The sequence below is a fragment of the Rhodnius prolixus genome, unplaced genomic scaffold (genome assembly GCF_049639745.1).
Source record: "Rhodnius prolixus isolate KJV_2025 unplaced genomic scaffold, Rpr scaffold_2, whole genome shotgun sequence".
In the NCBI taxonomy this organism is placed as follows: Eukaryota; Metazoa; Arthropoda; class Insecta; order Hemiptera; family Reduviidae; genus Rhodnius; species Rhodnius prolixus.
Genome location: NW_027411592.1, coordinates 54,450,040 through 54,470,776, shown reverse-complemented (window position 1 = coordinate 54,470,776; position 20,737 = coordinate 54,450,040). Strand labels below are relative to the sequence as shown.

The following is a 20,737-nucleotide window of genomic DNA, read 5'->3' as shown; positions in this document are numbered from 1 at the left end:
AAAATTGCGTACATGTCTTTCTCTTCAAAATTATTAATTAATTTGCAAAGTTCTTCTTCAAGATTATTATATTTGTACTCAAATCTTCTAAATTAATTTCTTTTAAGCATTCAACTACCTGTTAAGTACCAATTAAATTTAATGTTGCTTGGATAGAGCTTACTCATTACAATCCAGTCTCTTTAAGCAGATTTTTTTTATTTATTTTATTTGTCAAAGGGCATTCACCCCATACAAAGGAGTTGGATATATTACAATGTACAACACTAAAAATAAAGAAGTTTCTGTAAAATACACAAAATAAATTTACAATATTAATAACAAAGAATTTGAAAATAATTGAAGAGTTAGTTCGAAAGAAAAATATATTTACAAAAATTACAGAAGTATTTTAGATTGGTTACATAAGTGTAAAAAGAAAAAAAATACCTTTAGGAGAAACTAAACAAAACACTATTCTCAAACAATTCTGCTGTTTCCAGACAAATAATAAGAAATACGTTCGAGAAATTAGATGAACAAGATCAAGCCATATTTATCAAAGAAGTCCATCTATTTCTTTTATCGAGGGCGTTCACCGCAAACAGATATAATTTGCGTAATTGTGCCGTATCATTTAAAATTAGAAGCTGTTTAATGTTTCCATGGTTACCAAGGCATTCACCAATATACCGCCCGCGTAAAGTTACATAGAAGGGACAAGAGACAAATAAGTGTTCAAGATCATCCGAACTCTGCCCTATACAAGTTGGACACGGTTTATTAGGGGAAAATATAGTTCTTTGTTTATTCACATATAAAATTGGCATCTTACTGCTGGCAAGACGTATTTGCGAGAATAATCTTATATAGCTTACTTTATTCTTATCAAGGTACACCTCACTTGAAGAACCTAAGGAACTAATATCTCTAAAGTATGTGTTATATTTTGAGTTTAAAATGTTATCTATGTCTTTACTAAAGCAGTGATTACTATATTTTTCTATTATATTATTGAAATTTGATTTGATCAGTGAGCTGTCACACAAATATCTATCGTCCCAAGCGCCGATAGTCAAAAGATTTTGTTTTAGTTGGGCCAGCCAGTTGAAGGGAATAGATTTATTTTCAATTAGTCTCTTTAAGCAGATTTTTATATAGTTATCATTTAAGTTCTGTCACATGACAATTCTATTAAATTTTCTTTTATCTTTTGTTGATAATGATGTAGCTTTTCCTAAATTTTCTTTATAGAAAGGATTTGAAATCTAATTATTATTTGTGTTTTCGGGTTTTGGGAAAATACTCTATGAAAGACAATTTTAATCCTGTTAAATGTATTATCGTATATTTTCTCTTATATCTTGAGATGGACCAACCTTATTACTCTACATATTAACAACTTTACTGTATAATATTATTAATTAAATTAATTTTTATGTATTATTTGAAACGTTTTTATGATTTAATTTTTTATGTCCACCATTACTGATTATTTTTCGCGTACCACCAACCACCAACTCGCGTACCACCAACCACCAACTCGCGTACCACCAACCACCAACTCGCGTACCACCAACCACCAACTCGCGTACCACCAACCACCAACTCGCGTACCACCAACCACCAACTCGCGTACCACCAACCACCAACTCGCGTACCACCAACCACCAACTCGCGTACCACCAACCACCAACTCGCGTACCAGAGGTTTGGAAACGCTGATATACATACACACTACTATTTTATAAATAACATCAAAAGAAATAATGTTGCAAGAAACTTACTAATCTTTGATACAAAATGATTGTATCCTTAACCTAGATATTTCGCTAATTACATTGATTATTTTCGTAAATAAGGTTATAGTGTCAAAATTTATTGATTGACCTATAGTAATGGTATAAAATTGTTATTATACTTCCGTGTAAGGGGACTTATTGTACTTTTTTTTTTTTGTAATGAAGCAAATTAGATTTTATACTTTTATTTTATATTTTTTTTATTTAAATTTTTTTATTTATTTATTCTAAGAAAATCCGACAGTTTTCCTTCTACAATTTAAATAGTTTTTCACTGAGAATTCGGTTTAGTGCTGCACGAGAAACGAGACAAATCTCGATCTCGGTACCGAGACCGAGATCGAGACATGATATATATCTCGTCGAGAAATCTCGGTCTCGTCTCGGTTTTTCAAATATTAATTTTTAGCTACAAAATTATAAAATTGTGTTCTTTATTAATAAATAATCATTACGTGTATTGAATTAATTATTAAAAGATACGATTTTATTATATATGTTCAATATTACTACATCTATTTGACTTCGAATTACATAAGTAAAGTAAGCAAAGTAAAGTAATCGCCTATTTTTTTCAGGCGGGGCTTTACGTCCAACTACCAATTAGGTGTCGCGGACGGAGGCGACTAGCAAACATACTTTACTGTAAATTTCTCATATTAACCATTAAATAAAATCCAAGGCCTAAGACCGGAAATCGAACCCAGTACCACAATACACATTAGCTTCGCAGGTCTCGCACCGCTCGGCTACCGTGGCGGCCCCCTTCGAATTACATAATTTTTACATAAATTCACTAAATATGAATTTCACTATTCATATCATTCATTCATTCAATTTCATAAATTTCACTATTAATAATCTAATACTTTGAACTATGATATCATTTGAATTATATTTTAGAATTTTGGAATTAGTGAATTTGAAAAAAAAGACTATCTATGCACCTAAAAAATATTGCCACAAATTTTCGTTTTTAAGATACACTTTGCCCCAAGCATTGATACATAAAAGAGCTTTTACTGAGTCAGAAGTTAGAGAAGATCTTCTATTGGTCATTATCATCTTTCCGATGGCACTGAAGTTGCACAGATACTAAAAATATCTTTTGCCATTCTAGACAAATTTTTGAAGGAATTCTCAAGTGTTTTCCACCATTCTAAAATGTCAACGTCTACTGGTGCTTGGTCTAATTTGGTGTAATTAATTATTTCTGTCTTCCATGCTTCGGTGATATTTGCTGATTTTTGAGCAAATGGTGCAAAAATATTGATGCAGTCGTCGTCGTCGTCAAAAGGTGAATCATCAGATTCTTTATCTTCACCAACAGCCATAACTAATGGAGCGAGAAGTTTGTTGGGAGGTGTATTTTTTATTTCACGAATCGACTTGTTATAGCTGGCAGATATGTTATTTGGGTCTTTCATTTGGCACGTTTTTAACATCTTTTTGAAATTATATAAAGATATATAACAGTAATAGTTATATATGATGCATTGAAGTGTAAGTAGTTGTCTTCTTTTACACACATTTTCATTACCAATATATAAATTAAAATAATTATTAGAAAATAATAACATTTTTTGAAAAGTTATTAATAGCAAACCGCTTTTAATACTTAAACAAAAATTCAATAAACCGAGACCGAGACTTGAGCGACCGAGACCGAGACCGAGATCGAGACTGCATAAAGTCTCGCCTCGTCTCGGTCTCGTGCAGCACTAATTCGGTTACATGTTAGCGAATTTTTCAATGAAAGAATATAATACTAAATCCAATATATATAGCCAACCAATTAATTTTTTGATAAACATAATTCTAAGCTTTCATTTGTAGTTTGTAATTATTTTTCTTAATTAGTTGTGATTATGGTTAGCAGTCAAGGCTGTACATTTCAAATTTTATCTTTAATATTTAGGATAAATATTAGGTCTTAAATAATATTTAAATTGGTAGTTTCAATATATGTACCACATATATATTTTCTGTATTTAGCCAGGTAAAAATGTATGCTTTTGGTGCCTTATGCCAAATATAAGTAAAAAATGCAATCTATATTTTCATTCAAGTAGTAATTTAATCATGGACTTTGAGCATTTCACATATTATTTATTGAATATTATGCGAAGTTTTTAAGGTTCGAAAATAAAATATTTATTTAATTATTTGAAATTAATAACAAGACCATTGGATAGATTTACCATTTTCTTTTTTAGATATTTAGATTAAGTTTTTTTTATTGTTTTTATGTATTTGTTAGATTAAGTTTTTTGCTTTTCACCTTTAAATGTATTGGGAGAGAGGACTTAGCTGCTTCATTTGTAAGTGTTTTGTAGCCAGTCTGACTGAGTAGATGTTCATTGAGTTCCTCCGGCACTATGGGCTCCAGCTCTCCCCTATATAGTATTAATTCCCTTCGCTTTGAAATTTGATCTCATTTTCTTAAATGGTCATCCATCTTGCTTTTCATCGTGTATTTTCTTAGCTTCTTAGTTTCCTGTTTGTACCACGACCTTTATTATTAATATTATTATTTATTTGATGATCATCCATTTTAATAGTAGGATTTGGAAAGTATTTCTATTTTATTTTAAGTACCACAATATTCCCGAGGGATAGCTAACGTTTTTTTTATGTCCGTCTAGTTTGCGACCCAAATCTTTACTCTGTCTGTCAGTATCGAAATTTGAAATAAAGATACATTAAAAATAATGGCACCTGATACAGATAGTCTCGGATTTTTATTTATGCTATTTCTAATATGTTAACCTGTAAATAGCGTTTTTTTGTGAAGTACTAAAGTATTTTTTAATTGAATATCTATTATAATCACGTTAATTATATGATCAAAGCCGTAGTGCATAATTACTTTAAATTAATTAATAACAGAGCTTAACCTCATCTAAGGTTCGTTCACTAAAACCAAGCCTTCTTAAGTAGAATAATTAACTTTTTTTTTACTAATAATTTTTACTTTACTCTATCGCTAATATAAACGTATTTTCGATCTACATCGCGTCATTACAGTAGTACGTATAGGAAATAGTACATTAGGGTGAAAAAATAACTCCCAGTTTCAGTCATTGATATATTTTTATTATGCCGAAGCTTTCGACCTAGGAACTAGGTCATCTTCAGGGCAATGTAATATTTTACGTCATGAAAGGGTTGGGTGTTAGGTCGAAAGCTTCGGCATAATAAAAATATATCAATGACTGAAACTGGCAGTTATTTTTTTCATCCTATTGAAACTATGAATCAAATTACCACCAAATAATGAACAGTAATAACGAGTGAATTTTCTTGGTAACGTAAAGCTTTTCTTAGGGCTTAATATTTCCACAGGTTCTTGATTCTGTGTTCTTAAATAAAATTTATTCATTCATCTGTTTATCGGATCTCTTAATATATATATATATATATAAAATTGAGATGTACCTAGATTATTTTAGATTATATCGGGGTTATCCATAATTTATATGTATATTCAGCGAAATTGCACACAACTTATTGTTTTGAGGCATTAATTTGAGTTTTTTCTTAATAATACTTTCATTTATTGTACCCCAGAATTATTATATGTTTTATATGATACAGAATCATCCAATGTTTTTACAAAGGTGGCCTTCGATGGTTTAGGAGAATTTCTAGATTGTCTTTCTGTAGTTAACAAGGAAATTTTAGAATTCATTGAGAACTTATTTGTTGGAAAAGATGTCCCTTAGATGCCCCCCAAAAAAGCTAATTTTTATATTTGCACTGTATGAAAAGTGTTATCATTTGCAGTATTTCCTACTGATTATTGATGTCCTTCAATGTTCTATCATCAAACCTCTGTGTAGTATGAAGATCTGGGCTATCTCTTCATTTTTCTGGCCACAATTCCAGCTTTGAGTAAGATCCCTGTGGATCAAATTATTCAATTGATGCTTGAGAAATGGAGCATTAGACGAACTGTGAATGTGTGTAGAGTCATTGATCTCACCAAATTTTGCCCTTCATAACCACCAATCAAATCCACTTTTAGGTTAGCACAAAAAAGCATCCTACCCTTATATAGCAGAAGTAGTAGTAATCTCTGCGGCTGTGATGCTTGCGTTATCTTGAACAGGAGCCTGCTTGAATACTATCCTGCATCAACACATTCGACTGATTGGAATGAATCCCTGAACATATGGCAAACTAGAATGGGGCTTAGAGCATCAGTTTTGAGACCTGCTTGTAGTTTGATAATTAATTTTTAGTATCTGATATGTTCGCCTTGCAGTTTTTTTTTTTTTCTTCTTTTGTTGGATTAGTGTGGTTTTGTGTGTAGATATTGTAGAAAGGACACGTGTATTGTCATTATCATTTAGAAATCTATGGTAATTGTAGACAAATTGTTGGGGCAATTAGAGGGTGCATTATTTAGGGAGTAGTGAAGCATATTAAATAAGAAGAAGAGGTTGCAGACTCCCAGTGTGTTTGACGAAAGGGGCGTTGGGCTGGCTGCATGATGGTAATGTGTTGGTGTATTAATAATTGTGTTGAGGCTAGTGTAGAGTGGAGGGAGAGAGCACTACAACATTGACACACACTCGGAGCGAGAGAGAGGAGAGCACTGATGTAGGTCAGTAGGTCGGCCAACTCCCCACCACCACCACCGGGGGCTCCCCACTCCTGAGCGGAGCCGGCGTGGTGGTGGCTGCCAAACTGTTCCCCTGGTCGCTCCCCTCCACAGCGCTACAACTCGGTCACTCCTTGCCGTCGTTGTTCACTTTCACTTATTGGCCAGCAGCCCGTCCATCTAGTAGGAGGGTATGTTTGGTGCTGGTGCTGCACTTGTTCTTCTTCTTCTCCTCCTAAGTACTACTAGTATTGTTTCTAATACTCTACTCAACTACTTTACTCGGTACTCGATCAAATAGTAGCAAAGTGTGTGGTTTTTTTTTTTTTTTTTTTTTTTTTTTCTCATAAATCTTTTGCTCTCGATACAATTTAATTTAAAATATACTTGTGGAAGTGGTATGTATATGTGCAAGTGAACCAGTGGTGTGACTATGTTATTGGAAATGGAGCAGCAGGCCCTCTCCTCACTCTCCATGTCCCATTTCAACCTGAGTCCCGGCGGAGGCGGCGGCAATGATCATACCGGCGGCGGCGGTGGCGGTGGAGGCGGCAGTCCCAACTGTCCACAACAGTTGTACGCCGGTTCGCCGCCTCTTTATCCAATCCAATCCTCTTTATCCGCCGGACACTCGCCTTCAATGGCCTACAATCTAGATGCGTGTTTCTTTTCGTCACCAGGTGCCGGTGGTGGCGGTGGCGGAGGCGGAGGCGGAGGAGGAGGAGGTGGCGGCGGCATGGAAGCTGTGGCGGCCGCTTCCTCTTTTCAACAACAGCTGGCCCAAGTGCCGCCTTCCGACATGCCGGATACTAAAGAAGGTATTGAAGAATTGTGCCCGGTCTGTGGGGACAAAGTGTCCGGATATCATTACGGCCTGCTGACGTGCGAATCGTGCAAAGGATTCTTCAAAAGGACCGTACAAAACAAGAAAGTGTACACGTGCGTGGCCGAAAGGAGCTGTCATATTGATAAAACACAAAGGAAAAGGTGTCCATTTTGCAGGTTTCAAAAATGTTTGGAAGTTGGCATGAAACTTGAAGGTGAGTGTTTTCCTTCTTTTTTTTTTGCACGTTTTTCTATTTCTTTTTGATAAAAAACAAAAATGTCCCCTAATAATTATTTTTTTAGGTGAAAATGGTAATTTTTTCCTTTAAAAGAGCTGGAAATTCCTATCTATAAAGAAATCGCTGTTCCTAATCTTACAAATAGGATCTCTTCTACATTTTAAATTGATCTCCTTAAATTTAAAATTTTGCGCAATAAGTTACGCGTTGTTACTAATGTTTTTTTTTTACTTCAAAGTGCAGCATCTCTCATCGGTGATAATAGGAATTTTCTTTCTTTCTTCTTGCAGATATTAATTTATGTTAAGTCTAACAGCACGCAAAAAATAATCGGAAATATCTTCGTGGTAATTCTGTAATTCTGAACTAAAGTTTTTTATATATTCGTGGTAATATTTTGCCAAATAAAGTTTTTTAACTCGATAACTATTTTATAATAGGGAACCAAATGAAAGAGTATTAAAATAGTATTTTTTTTTTAAAAAAAAATCTTCTTTCTTTTTTTAGTCTCGTAGTATTTATTATTAGGTAGGGGGGGTTTCTCAGTGTAGTAGTCCTAGAGTAGGATGTGGAGGACAAACAGTTTTAGAGTTGTGAAGTTGTGTTGGCTCTCTCCATTGGTGTAGAGTTGTTGTGTGGTGCAGCAGCGAGAGTAGATTGTCTTTCACAACACCCAGAGAGCTTGCTTCATGTCTTGCTTGAGACACACCACGTACAAACCAGCAACAAACAACAACTCTTTGAATACTGTAAACTGCCTGTTGTCTGTGTCTGTGTCTGAGTGTGCATTTCATTTCTCTTTCTCTCTCTGTTTCTATCCTCTCTTTCTCCTCGTTCTTAAATACTCTTATTCTTAACACCACGCCTTCTTCTTCAATTTTCCCTCTTAAAATATATTTCATTTATTTGTAGTCCAATCTACGAGTCCCTTTATCCTTCTTCAAATTCCAAAAAATGAATTAGGATCCGTGGAAAAAAACAACCATTTTGTACGATACAAAAAAAAATGATAAAGCATTTAAGATTACAATATTTGATGGCCCCACTGCAAGATTTACATATGTTTTCACTTCTTCACTTGTTTAATGAAAACTATTGGGAAATTCGTAGTTTTAAATATTATTTAAATAAATAACTAAATACAAAATTTGTACTTTTTCCTTATCACTAAATTTCTTTACAAACTAAGTAATATATAAAGTGGCTTGAATATATAAAGTGGCTTGAATATATAAAGTGGCTTGAATATATAAAGAAATATAAAAATCCTTAAAAAAAAAGAAAATGAATAAAAAATAATAGTGTAACTTAAAATGAAATCTCAAATTGTGAAACTAAAAAAACTCTCTCTCTCTCTCTCGAGCCCTTACAAAACAGTTCTCGCAAAAGTTTCGAAATTAAACCCCTCCTCCCAAAAAAATATATTATAAATTATATTTTGATTATCAGTAAGTTGTTGCTAGTTTTTTTTTTTTTTTTTTTTTTTTTGATTGGTTTTATTCTTTATTTAATTTTGTGATAATTTTTAGTTTTCTTAAATTTTAAATTTTCCTGTTTTTAAATTAAAAATATTAAAAATTTTTTTGGGAAATCTACCAAAAAAAAAAGAAGAAAAATTGCTATTGAGTTAAACGTCACAATTTTTGAGATTATATATAAGTTTTTTCTTTGTCAGAATCCATCGTCAAAGGAAATGTCATTTCACTTTTAAAAACATTTCCTTTTGACGAATTTTTTTGGGAAAATATATACAATATATTTATATAATCTGAAAATTATGACGTTTATCCAGAATATACAAAAATTTTGTAATATAACAATTATCTCGTAGTCTATTTGATCAGTGTTGCCACCAAAAAAAAATAAATAAAATAAATGCTCTTATAAAAGAGGATAATGCTCTTAACTTTATTAAAAGAAAATTCTATGAATTTTTTTATCTTTTATAGAAAAAAAAGGAAAAATTTTTATTAAAGTGGGGGTGTTTCCCCCCCCCCCAATATTATTTCGCTTTTTCGTGCTGATTTTCTTTTCTTGACGTTCAAATCCTACCCGGAGAGTATTCAATCATGAATTTGCATTTAGAAGGAGAGAGAAATAATTTCTTTTGTCGATACTCTTTCGATGGAAATTTAAATGAACATTTAATTTTATTTTTTCCCAAAATTGAATATGTAACATTTAGTAAAAATTGTTTAATTAACGAGTATTTATAGTACATATAAAATTTAAAAAAAAAACAAGCGAAATGGAAACGGTGCAAAAGTGAGGAAAAGTAGAAAAACCGCTTGTCTAGTTTTCCCAAACTACATCCTTCAAAAAGGTCATTCTGTGATTTATCCAAAGAGTTCAGAAGGTTATAAATATTTATTTTTTTTATATTTGGACTTTATTTTTTTTATTTTTTTTTTTTTTACGTAATATTTGATAAATCTCATTATTTATATTTATTTTTTCGGAGTTTTCTTTTTTGTCTTTATTTTTTCTATTTTTATTTATTTATTCGTAACTAATTATGTTTAGATTTTTAAGTAAAATTTCTCCGCCAAATAGGGTTGTCTGTATTTGTCTGATAGATTAAAAAAAAAGTTACTATTCTCTGTGTCACACACAAGGTCGCAAATTTTCATTTAAAATGTACTTTTAACTAAGCTTAGATGTGAAAAACTTAAACTTACTTAAGTTTATTTTCAAGACTAGCGATAATTTGATTCGTTATTTTTTTTTAAAAAAAAAGTAAAAATATTTTTTGTACCTGTTGCTTCACCATTTTGATTAACTCCAAATAACTGTAGAATTTATTGAGAGTTTGCTGAATTCGAATTTAAAAAAATATATATATATAAAAAAAATGCAGTTTTTTTTAGCGGAAGTTCAGTGCTGAGGGAAAAAGGAAGGTGGTAGTAAGCTTGAAAAATGGATCGTCCTTTTGGTGTAGTACTATTTTTGGTCACGAAAGCTTCGGTTATTATTTGTTAACCGGTGGTGGTTTGTGGCGTTTTTACTAATACTTATTTCCGGTTTGTTCCCAATTCACTTTAAATAAAAAAAGATATATATAATTATTCAAAATAAAATTAATTATGAATGAAATGGCCAGCCTGCATAAGAGCCCGTGACATCTAATAAATTCTAAACAATATCAATGAAAATTTAAAGCAGTAAAATTACATAAATGATATCAATTGTAATAAAATTTCAATTAAACACATGCTTTTCAAACGTTTTATGAATGGCTAAAATTACGAACTAAAAAATGAATGAAATGAATGAAAGTATTTGCTGATTTGTTGTTTTATCCAAACCGTAATTTTTAAAAACAGTAAAAATTTTTTTAAAGTAGTTTTATAATATGTTAATCGATGTTAATAAGTATTTATGGTACAGTAGCAAGGAAAATATAATTTGAGAGAATATCGATTGGTTTAATCGAACTGTTAAAATAGATTTCTTATCCAAAAAAACAGAAAAAACTTGTATAATCGATTTTATAGAAGTTTGTGGAAATTTTAATTCTGCGCCTTGGTTTAAACCGTTTTTTTTTTTTTTTTTTCATATAAAACAAACGTTTTAGCGAGCAGAGGGGAAAATTGGGGGTTGGATTCTATGGAGTTTTGGAGTTTGGATTTACTCAGTACTAGAACGAGATAGGAACGCGGATCTTGTCAAATCATCTAAATGGCATTTTCACCAGATTGTGCATGCCCTGAGAAATACTGTCCTTTTAGATTATATTTATCGTGCAGAACATATTTTTTGTACAGTTTTCTAATGGCGATGAAAAAAAGACAATGGGGGCGCTATCATTCCACATTCAGACTAATCTTTATGCACCCCCCCAAAAAAAAATTTAAATCTGTTTAAAAGTTCTTGGTAGATTAGAATTTTGTAATGATCACATCAAGAGAGCACCGTGTGTTTATTTTTCATCAGCTTCCGGTTGCTTCCCCTCTCCCCACCACCAAATTACTTTCTATTTCACGCAGATAAGCGCCAATACGAGAATTTAGTCTCCCCTCATATTTTATTTACATTCCATTATCCCTATGGTTGAATTAACCTGAGCATCAATAAATCATTACTTTGCTTGACCAGTCATTCTATTTAATTATATCTTTTTAAAGAGGCTGGGATGGAATCTTGCTGAAACATAACTAACTTGTCCTCTACTTCCATTGATTAAGTTTTACCAGAAATACTATATGAATGAATAGAGCCGTACACTGCACGAATCGATTAACTCCACACTTTTTTTTGAAATATCTTAAATTAAAGTTGTCAAAGCACTCGTTTCAGTCCATAGCTTCTTATATTAGCAATAAATTTCCCTCAATAATAAAGATTAACACCATTAAATTACAACAATTTTGTTGGCCATTGAATATTAAATTAATTTATGTCAGAAACCATTTTGATTATCTCCAGTACGATAGATAATGTAAATCGTTACAATAATTCAACTTAAATTCAAGTAGCAGGCCTGAAAGATAACGGTAAATTTATTTGAATTTTATATTATAAACAGCATTATAAAAAACAGTTATCGATTATTTCATTGCATTTTTCCATTTTTTTGTCTTGTTTCATGGTGTTAATCGAGTTGTGCAGCGAACGGTTCGACTTAATTCATTCTTTTGATTAAAAAAAGCAACAAGCTAATAGTATATATTAAAAATAATTAAATTTTAAAAAGAAAAGCAAATTTAGTAGATTTCTGTCAATTTTATAAGATATATTAAATAATGGAGGCAAAAATTAATTTTAATACAACATTATATTAACAGTTCTGCTAACAATATTAAGAGAGAACTAGTCTTTGTTATCACTGAATGTGAACATTAAGTACTACTCTCCTTATCACCATAAATATAAGCATTCCGTAAATAATAATAATGCTCTGACCTAATTTCTTCTTCCCTCTCTCTCTTTGTCTCCATCGTTCGCTCTCATTATTTATTTTATTATCGCTATTATCGTAACCGATAGTTTCAAATTTTTAAAATTAATGTTTTTCTCGAGAAATATGCACACTAGTGGGTGGTGGTATTCAGCAATATGGTTTCCAGCAATGGATCACCCATTTTTCTCGAGAGAATTAAGAATTAAAGCTACAAATCTCAAAAAAAAATTAATATTCTGGAGAACTTACAATAAATACCTAAATTGATTCAGTAAAATTATTTTAAAGTTTGAATTAAATATTATTATTTTTTTTATATGTAGAATAAGTATGAGTGAAGATGTGAATGTTGTGTGATGACGTAAGGAGGGAGAAACTACCCAGCGGAAAAGCACTCTTTACCAGGATATCGATGATGGTGATGATCTTCAGTTCTTAAGGAAGTCCGAGGGCCACTGGCGATTCAGTCAAAGTGCTGGATTGTCTGGAATGACAGTAGAGGCGAAAGGATTAGGGGCTAGAGCTTGTGATAAGTCATATTGGCGAATTGTTTGTTGTACGAATGGGGATGTTGAGGTCTTTGTGAAGAATAAGTTAGTCACCGTAGAAAGGAGCGTCAACTGTCTGTTGGCAGTAGTTTTTGATTGGAATAACACTGTACTGTCCGTATGTTTGTAGGTTTAGTTGAAACCCCATAGCTCTAGTCCACATAGCTTTACGAATAGTATTATATATCAATCGTTAGAGTTCTATTAGGTACATTATTGAGCGTTTTCCCAAGAAATCTGTATAGAAGTTTTGCACGATTTGTCAAGTCTACCGTATACGCGTTCGAAGTGAAGCGTTTGTCTTTGAAGAGTCCAAGATAGTGCACCAGGTAGCCTGAATATGTCATCTGCATATGTACCAGAGTAGTGTGCAGTGATGCCTAGTTTATGTCTGATACTATGTAGAGAACGGGGCCAAGTATTTATTTATTTTCTGTTTATAAAAAAATACATTAAATGAAAATCAAAAACACGATTCGAAAAAAATGTAATTTCCTAATATAAACCGCTAATTTGAATAAATTTTCCAATTACTGTATACACGTATAAAAGAAAAATCCATACAATTTGAAGGTCGAGGTTGCACTTCTCTCTGTTGCACATGTGCAACAAAATTGTAGAATGTAGATTAATTTATTCGCCACAAATCTAGTTTTGATTGATTTTAAATGCAGATTATGCAATAAATAGCATCTCAAAGAAATATTTGTTTATACAATTAAAAAAATATATATTTTTTGCATTAAATTTTCAATGAACTTCTAAAAAGAAGAAATAGGGCAAAAATTTGATTGATTTCTTGATATTTAAAGACAGATTTCTATCTTATCTATTATTTTGCTTGTTCTTCAAATAAATATAGAATTTAAATCGTACCAAACAAGTTGCCACCAAATAATAGTAACAATTTATTACATCAAACAACTAAATGAGTCCAAAGTTTTATCTTATCTTTTAAAAACATTATCAATTATCATTATTATCGTACTCAAATTTTTTTTTGGTAAACTATTGGAATTTATGGGTTTTCGCGTAGCTACTATTAAGAGGGAAGTTGTCTATCTTCTTTCAGGGGTTTTTAGAAGTCGATAGTATTTATTGTTATTATTTTTTAATTTAGAAATGATTTAAGGCGCGTCAACATCTAAGGTTATTGGCGCCCGGAGTTTTTTTCAGTGCATTGCCGGCCGATTTTAAATTCCCCCCCCCCAAAATTCGATTAAATACACTTTATTGGAAAGACGGGTGAATAGATTTCCTTTAAAGTTCCATTTTTGTGTAATGTACGGTTCTATCTCTTGTTTACTGTTACGGAGGAGGGTTTTCTTAAAAAAAAATTTTTTATCGATAAAAATGACATACACATTTGACACATTTAACGAAATAACTCCCATTGGCGTGCCTTACTTCTAAAAAATTTGCATTTTTTGGTGTTTTACAATACATCTTAGTATTGCGGGTCTAGCCTATAACCACCTAACATACTTTACTATAAATTTCTCATATTAACCATTAAATAAAATCCAAGGCCTTCACCAGGGGAATCGAACCCACTAAACCAACAATACATCTTAGTATTGCAGGTCTAGCCTATAACCACCTAACATATTTTACTATAAATTTCTCATATTAACCATTAAATAAAATCCAAAGCCTTCACCAGGGGAATCGAACCCACTAAACCAACAATACATCTTAGTATTGCCGGTCTAGCCTATAACCACCTAACATATTTTACTATACATTTCTCATATTAACCATTAAATAAAATCCCAAGCCCCTAGACACCGGGAAAACGAACCCACTAAACCAACAATACATCTTATCATTGCGAGTCTAGTCTCTAACCGCCTAACATATTTTACTATAAATTGCTCACATTAACCATTAAATAAAATTCAAGGCCTAGACTGGGAATCGAACCCACTAACCAACAATACATCTTAGCATTGCGGGTCTAGTCTCTTAACCGCCACACATACTTTACTATAAATTTCTCATATTAATCATTAAATAAAATCCAAGGCCTAGACACTGGGAATCGAATCCACTATACCGCAATACATCGCAGCTTTGCGGGTCTATTCTCTTAATCGCTCGGCTATCATTTTAGAAGAGCTCCTTTTAGGTAGGAGATACTTAGCATTTCATTTCATTTAATTAATAAGGTACACTAGTTTTAATTTTCATCTTTACCCATTATATTCTAATTTGGGACGAGTAACGTTACAAATAATTTTACAAGAAGGAAAAAAAGTAGAAATAATTAATTGTTAATGCAATCTCTCTATAGTTACATTACCCTTGAGAAGGGCTATTTACCCCGGTGGTTGTTATTGAATATTTTTAAAAATACGTATATACAAGGAAGAGAAAACTGAAGGTACGGGCCAGTTTGAACACTGTTTACCCTGGTCTATGCAATATTTGCGCAGGTTACACAATAGTTAAATTAGGCAATCAGTGTCATTGTTCCCTCTCATTCCCTCTCACTCTCTCTCTCTCTCTCTCTCTCTCTCTCTCTCTCTCTCAGTTCAATTTTAGTCTTGGTTTCTCTGTTGATATTTTCTTCCTTTATTTTTTTCATTTATTTATTTATTTTATTAGAAAAATTTGTAATAATATTTTTATTACTTCAAAAAAAAAAAAAATTAATAAATTGTAAAAAGGAAACGGAAAGGAAACAAAACTAATAATAGTATTACTTAATTCTTTCATTTTATTGTCTTAATTTAGGTGATGTAAACGTGTTTAAAATTCTTCGAGGCATTAGGCTTTATTTTTATAGAAATTAATAGGCCTTAAGGAGCAAATTTTAGATTGAAATATTTCATTAGATTTTAGTCAAATTATCTACTATAAATTTGTGGATTAAAAGTACAGTACATACGTTATTTTTTCATTTTTTTTTTCAAGTAAAGTAAGGTAAAGTAATCGGCTATTTTTTCAGCCGGGGCTTTACGTCCACCTACCAATTAGGTGTCGTGGACGGTGGCGACTAGCAAACATACTTTACTATAAATTTCTTTTATTAACTATTAAATAAAATTCAAGGCCTAGACACCGGGAATCGAACCCACTAAACCAACAACACATCTTAGCATTGCGGGTCTAGTCTCTCAACCGCCTAATATACTTTACTATAAATTTCTCATATTAACCATTAAATAAAATCCAAGGCCTAGACATCGAGAATCGAACCCACTAAACCAACAATACATCTTAGCATTACGGGTCTAGTCTCTTACCCGGTTAACATATTTTACTGTAAATTTCTCATATTAACCATTAAATAAAATCTGAGGCCTAGACACCGAGAATCGAATCCACTAAACCAACAATACATCTTAGCTTTGCGGGTCTAGTCTCTAACCGCCTAACATACTCTATTATAAATATCTCATATTAACCATTAAATAAAATCCAAGGGCTATACTAGTACCGCAATACACCTTAGCATTGCGGGGATCCTAGTCTCTTAACCGCTCGGTTACCGTGGCGCCCTTTTTGCTTCCCTAGGAAGTAAAAATGAATACCAAAGTTTAAAAGTTTCCGTCCATTAAGGACATCAATATAAAGGTGTACGTGAACATATCGGACCCTCTATTTTTTTCCCCATTTTTTCAACCTAGCCCCCCCAAAAAAAATTTTCACGTATAACCTCAAGATGATAATTTCCGGTGGGTGAAAATAAAAAATAAAAAAATCTGTACGTACAGGGAGTATCCCCAAAATCCGGGAAACTATTGCAGTTTTTTGCTACTTAAATGTTTACCATTGGATAAAAATTAGGTTTATAATTTTGTATCCACTCTTTAAAGATGTTTAGACCCTTGTTTAGAATTCAAATGAAAGATGCTTTTGCATTTTAGTTGTAGAACTAGATCAGAATAATTACAAAAAATAAAATAAAATAAAATGGGGAGAGAAGTAATAAAAATAAAGATAATAATAAAAAGAAAACGTGTTCACAGATAGTGATAATAATTGAATATAGAACAGAAGTGATAATATTACCTGTTGCTTTTTTTTAAAAAAAAATTCCGAGTGGTATCTGTTTAACCAGGTGTTAGGATTGTCTATATTTTCATTTCGATCTAGATTTTAGCTCCTCCCTTTGGTTTTTATATTTTCAACTGTTACTCTACGAGAAGAGATAAGGTAATCTGCAAAATTTACGAGTTTTAAGGCTTCACTAGGAATAAACTGTTTTTGTCTATTTTTATTTTTCATTTTTACTTTTCACATGTTCCAATTACAAAATATTATGTGCGTAAAGATGATCAAAATTAAATAAAAATTAATTTTCGTTTAGAAATCACCGGAGGATACCAAAATAAGGTTTCAGTCAACATCGTACTGCCGGAAGTTGCACTTAAATAAATAATTTTACGGAATAGTCAGCAAGTATAGTGCGTGACGGTATAAGTAAGTGAATTTCTGTACCAAAACTGATTAAAACTTACCTCTGAAGAGGAATGAAAGTCCGAAGCCGAAGAAGTATACAATAAATATGCACGCTGCGATGGATAGCAAATAAAGACGTTAGTTATAACTCAAATTAGCTAATTCGCGAGTTAGAATCTTGAGATTAGTTATACTATACAACAAATTGTGTTTTAATTTAATAATATTTATTGAAAATATACGACATTTCGGTTATTTTATTTTTTTTAAGTACAGTTGGGGACAGACTGATGTGCACATATTGTGGTGAACAGTTGGGCCCGTCAGAGAGTAGTTAGAATGAGACGTACAGTTTGTGACATAGTCTGGGTGTGTAGGCTCGCCCACGTCATGTATATATATACTGGTCGTGTAGTTCCATGTATGTGTACATATTTATATGTTGATACACGTTTAAGATATACACAACTCTCACTGGAAGCTAACAGCCTATAGAACACCAAGTTGAACTTTGTTCATAATATCTTTGTGTCCCGTTTTTTTAGAATAGAAGAACTGTTTAGTTTTGTCTGTGTTTAAGTAAAGAAATGAGAAATTGATTTTTGCTAGATCGTATATCTCCTTCAGGAGGAAGCTCTAATCAGTTGTTACGTCATCCAGATTTCCAGTTTTTACAAAATTAGATTATTTGTGTATTATACTGTCTATATCATCACATCTAGTAATTTTCTCGGATAGTCAGGCTGCTCTACGGGCAATTAGTTCCTACCAGGTCAACTCAAGGCTGGTTTGGGACTGTCTGGGTGCCCTGAAGGAAATTAGTGACCAAAATAAGGTCTTTCTGGTTTGGGTACCTGGTCATTCAGGGCATAAGGGGAAACGAAGCGGCAGATTTATTGACCCGGGAAGGCTCTGCGGGACACTTCGTTGGAGCCCGGAGCCCTGTTTTGGGGGTTCCGAAGTGTGTTAAGACTGCGACCATTAATTTATGGGTGCAGAGTAGGTCTCAGGAGTGGTGGCTTGCCACCACTGGGCAGAGATAGGCGAAGGAGTTTTATTAAAGGCTATTCGCCGAGGCTGACTGCTGAATTAATCTGTCAAGGCCGCGTGGGGCTATAAGGATAATTGTAGGCCTATTAACTGTGGCCACTGCAGGCTCAGAAAATACATGCATCGCATGGGCCTGGCAGATGATAGTCTCTGTAGGTTCTGTCAGGAGGAAGAGGGAGGAAACGGCACTGCACGTGTTGTGTCAGTGTGAGGGGCTTGTCTGGGCTAAGGATGTTACTTCTCGGGGAGGAAAAACCAAGGCCTGTGAGCTTAACCCAAGAGTCGCTCTCCAGCATTAAGAGTCTGATTAAAAGGGACAGGTCTGAAGGGTGAGCTTTAAAGTGAGGGAAGCCACAATAGATCCAAAGGGGTCGCAGTGGCGTAGGCCTTGAGGCCACCCTAATCTAATCTAATCGTCACAACTACAAAAAAAAAAATCTGTCTGCATCATCGTACAGTGAGCTGCAAGAAGCTCCCAGGATGGTGATTTTTTTGGTCCCAGACTTGTTTTTAGGTATTGGAGTAGTTGGTTTCAAAAATGTTCAGGTTTGTTGTATCAGTGTTGCCAATTGTCTTTTTTTTACGTGTTTTACAGGAAGTGGGCATATACTCGTATGTTGTTACATATGTATTAACATTTCAATAAATAATAATATACATGTGTACCTAATTTAAAAAATGAAGAACAGTTTTTTGTTTCAATGTGGCTTGACTTAGTCAAGTGACTTAGAATTGTGGAAAGCGTTGATGGTGGAATATTGAAAGTTTTGGCGATATCTTCTTTTTTTCGAACCACTTTCCACGGCCGCGATAATTTTTTTTTGTCGGACCCAGTAAGGGAGACGTACTTCCCATCGTGACAAACTAAGAAAGAGAATTGGAAAGTTAAACTGGGCTGAAAGAAGGGAAACATTACGCAGGAAATGAATGAGCGGAAAATGAGAATTAAACATTACTAGGGAAAATTCGAATTATAAAGAGGGACATGCGGCCTCGTTCGAATTATAGAGCCTTCTCTCCCCCCTGTTGTTAAGAAAAGGATTTCGAATTATCGAGCGTATCGAAATACACTGAATTTTTTCGATTTACCTATGTTAGCAGCTGTAAGAGTTCGAATTATCGAAAAATTCGAATTATCGAGGTTCGAATTATCGAGAGTCGACTGTAATGTATAGAGAGACAAGGGCTCGTCAAATAATGCTTACTCCATGCTTAGTTATTTGCTAGCTTCAAGAGCAGGGGCTGTTCCAACAATCTGTGTATATTTATTTTTGTATGTTAAGTGGCTGTTAAAAGAACTTCTGATGAAACTTAACCCAATTGTGAAACCACCGTCAGACTAATTCGTACATACAAACAGAACACACGTAGACGATGTGTATATATACTCACAAAACTCTTTTACCCAGTCCCTATATATACTGACTTTATTTTTATTGAAATTTATTTATTTATATATTTTTATTATTTATATATTTAATATATTACTTTTTTGGTAATTTTTTTTACGTTCTCTCTCTCTGTCTCTCTTTATAAAGAAGTCGGCGTCTTCTATTCCGTGAGCTAGCACTACAAGTTGTAGACAAACTATCCCATTCTCCTTTCTTCCACCCCCTCCAGCCGGTCCCCCTATAAATCAGATAAAAATTGATTTTATTGATTTCGTAGTTGACAGTTGTTAGACATTAAAAAACATAAAATTTTACGCACCAAATCGTTGATCGAATCCAAGGACAATCAAGTTTGTTGAAAGAATATTGTTTTTTCTCTTTTCAATTGGGGGTTGGTTGATTGGGAAATCCATCTTTAGGAGAGAGTTGGACGCCAGGTTTTCTCTTCTCATAGCGCAAAAGATTTTTTTTTTATTTCTGCTTATAGATTTTTTAATTTTTGTTTTTTCATCCTCGCAAACTCGCATGTTTAAATAATACGAGTAAAATTATTTAAATACACTCGGGTCAATCAGCAAGTGTAGCTGGAGACGGTTATGTAAATGAACTTCAACAAATCTCTGCACCAAACTGGTTAATCTAGATCTAGATAATGGATGAATATCTGATACCGTTCTGGGAAACAATAAACATGAGTGCTAAGATCTTTTTTAAACTCTGAAAGATATTGTTTTTTATTAAACACTTAGGCTCATTATCACATCTAATCTGTTTTTCACGTATTCATTGCTTGCCTTTTGCAAACAACTTACCCATTTCTACCCGTATTTCTTGCAAACCAGTTCCCAGAAATAATAAAAATAAATTTTATGGCCAAAAGGGATTATAATAGAAAAAAAAATTTAGATTAAATTGTCTTAAGATCAAATTTTATTCTAAAAATTAAAAAATTCCATCAAGTTTTCCTTTACTAAATTCTTTAATTATTAA

At 32.8% G+C, this 20,737-nt stretch overlaps 1 protein-coding gene and 1 long non-coding RNA gene across 5 annotated transcripts in view; one reads left to right on the top strand and one right to left on the bottom strand.

The window, feature by feature from the left end:
- ftz-f1 (ftz transcription factor 1) overlaps window positions 1-20,737 on the top strand; it is a 355,962-nt gene that overhangs the window by 164,246 nt on the left and 170,979 nt on the right. For 3 of the 4 annotated variants that reach the window (XM_074119982.1, XM_074119981.1, XM_074119983.1), the window contains one exon: window positions 7,068-7,427. The exons of the other annotated variant lie outside the window; for it this stretch is intronic. In XM_074119982.1, coding sequence (XP_073976083.1) covers window positions 7,068-7,427 — 360 coding nt within the window. The remainder of the gene's footprint in view (window positions 1-7,067; window positions 7,428-20,737) is intronic. 4 annotated transcript variants of the gene reach the window in all.
- LOC141450003 (uncharacterized) lies at window positions 1,655-17,107 on the bottom strand. Its single transcript, XR_012455853.1, has 2 exons — window positions 16,917-17,107; window positions 1,655-4,278 (listed from the first exon to the last, which is right to left on the bottom strand). It is a non-coding gene; the product is annotated as an uncharacterized lncRNA (long non-coding RNA).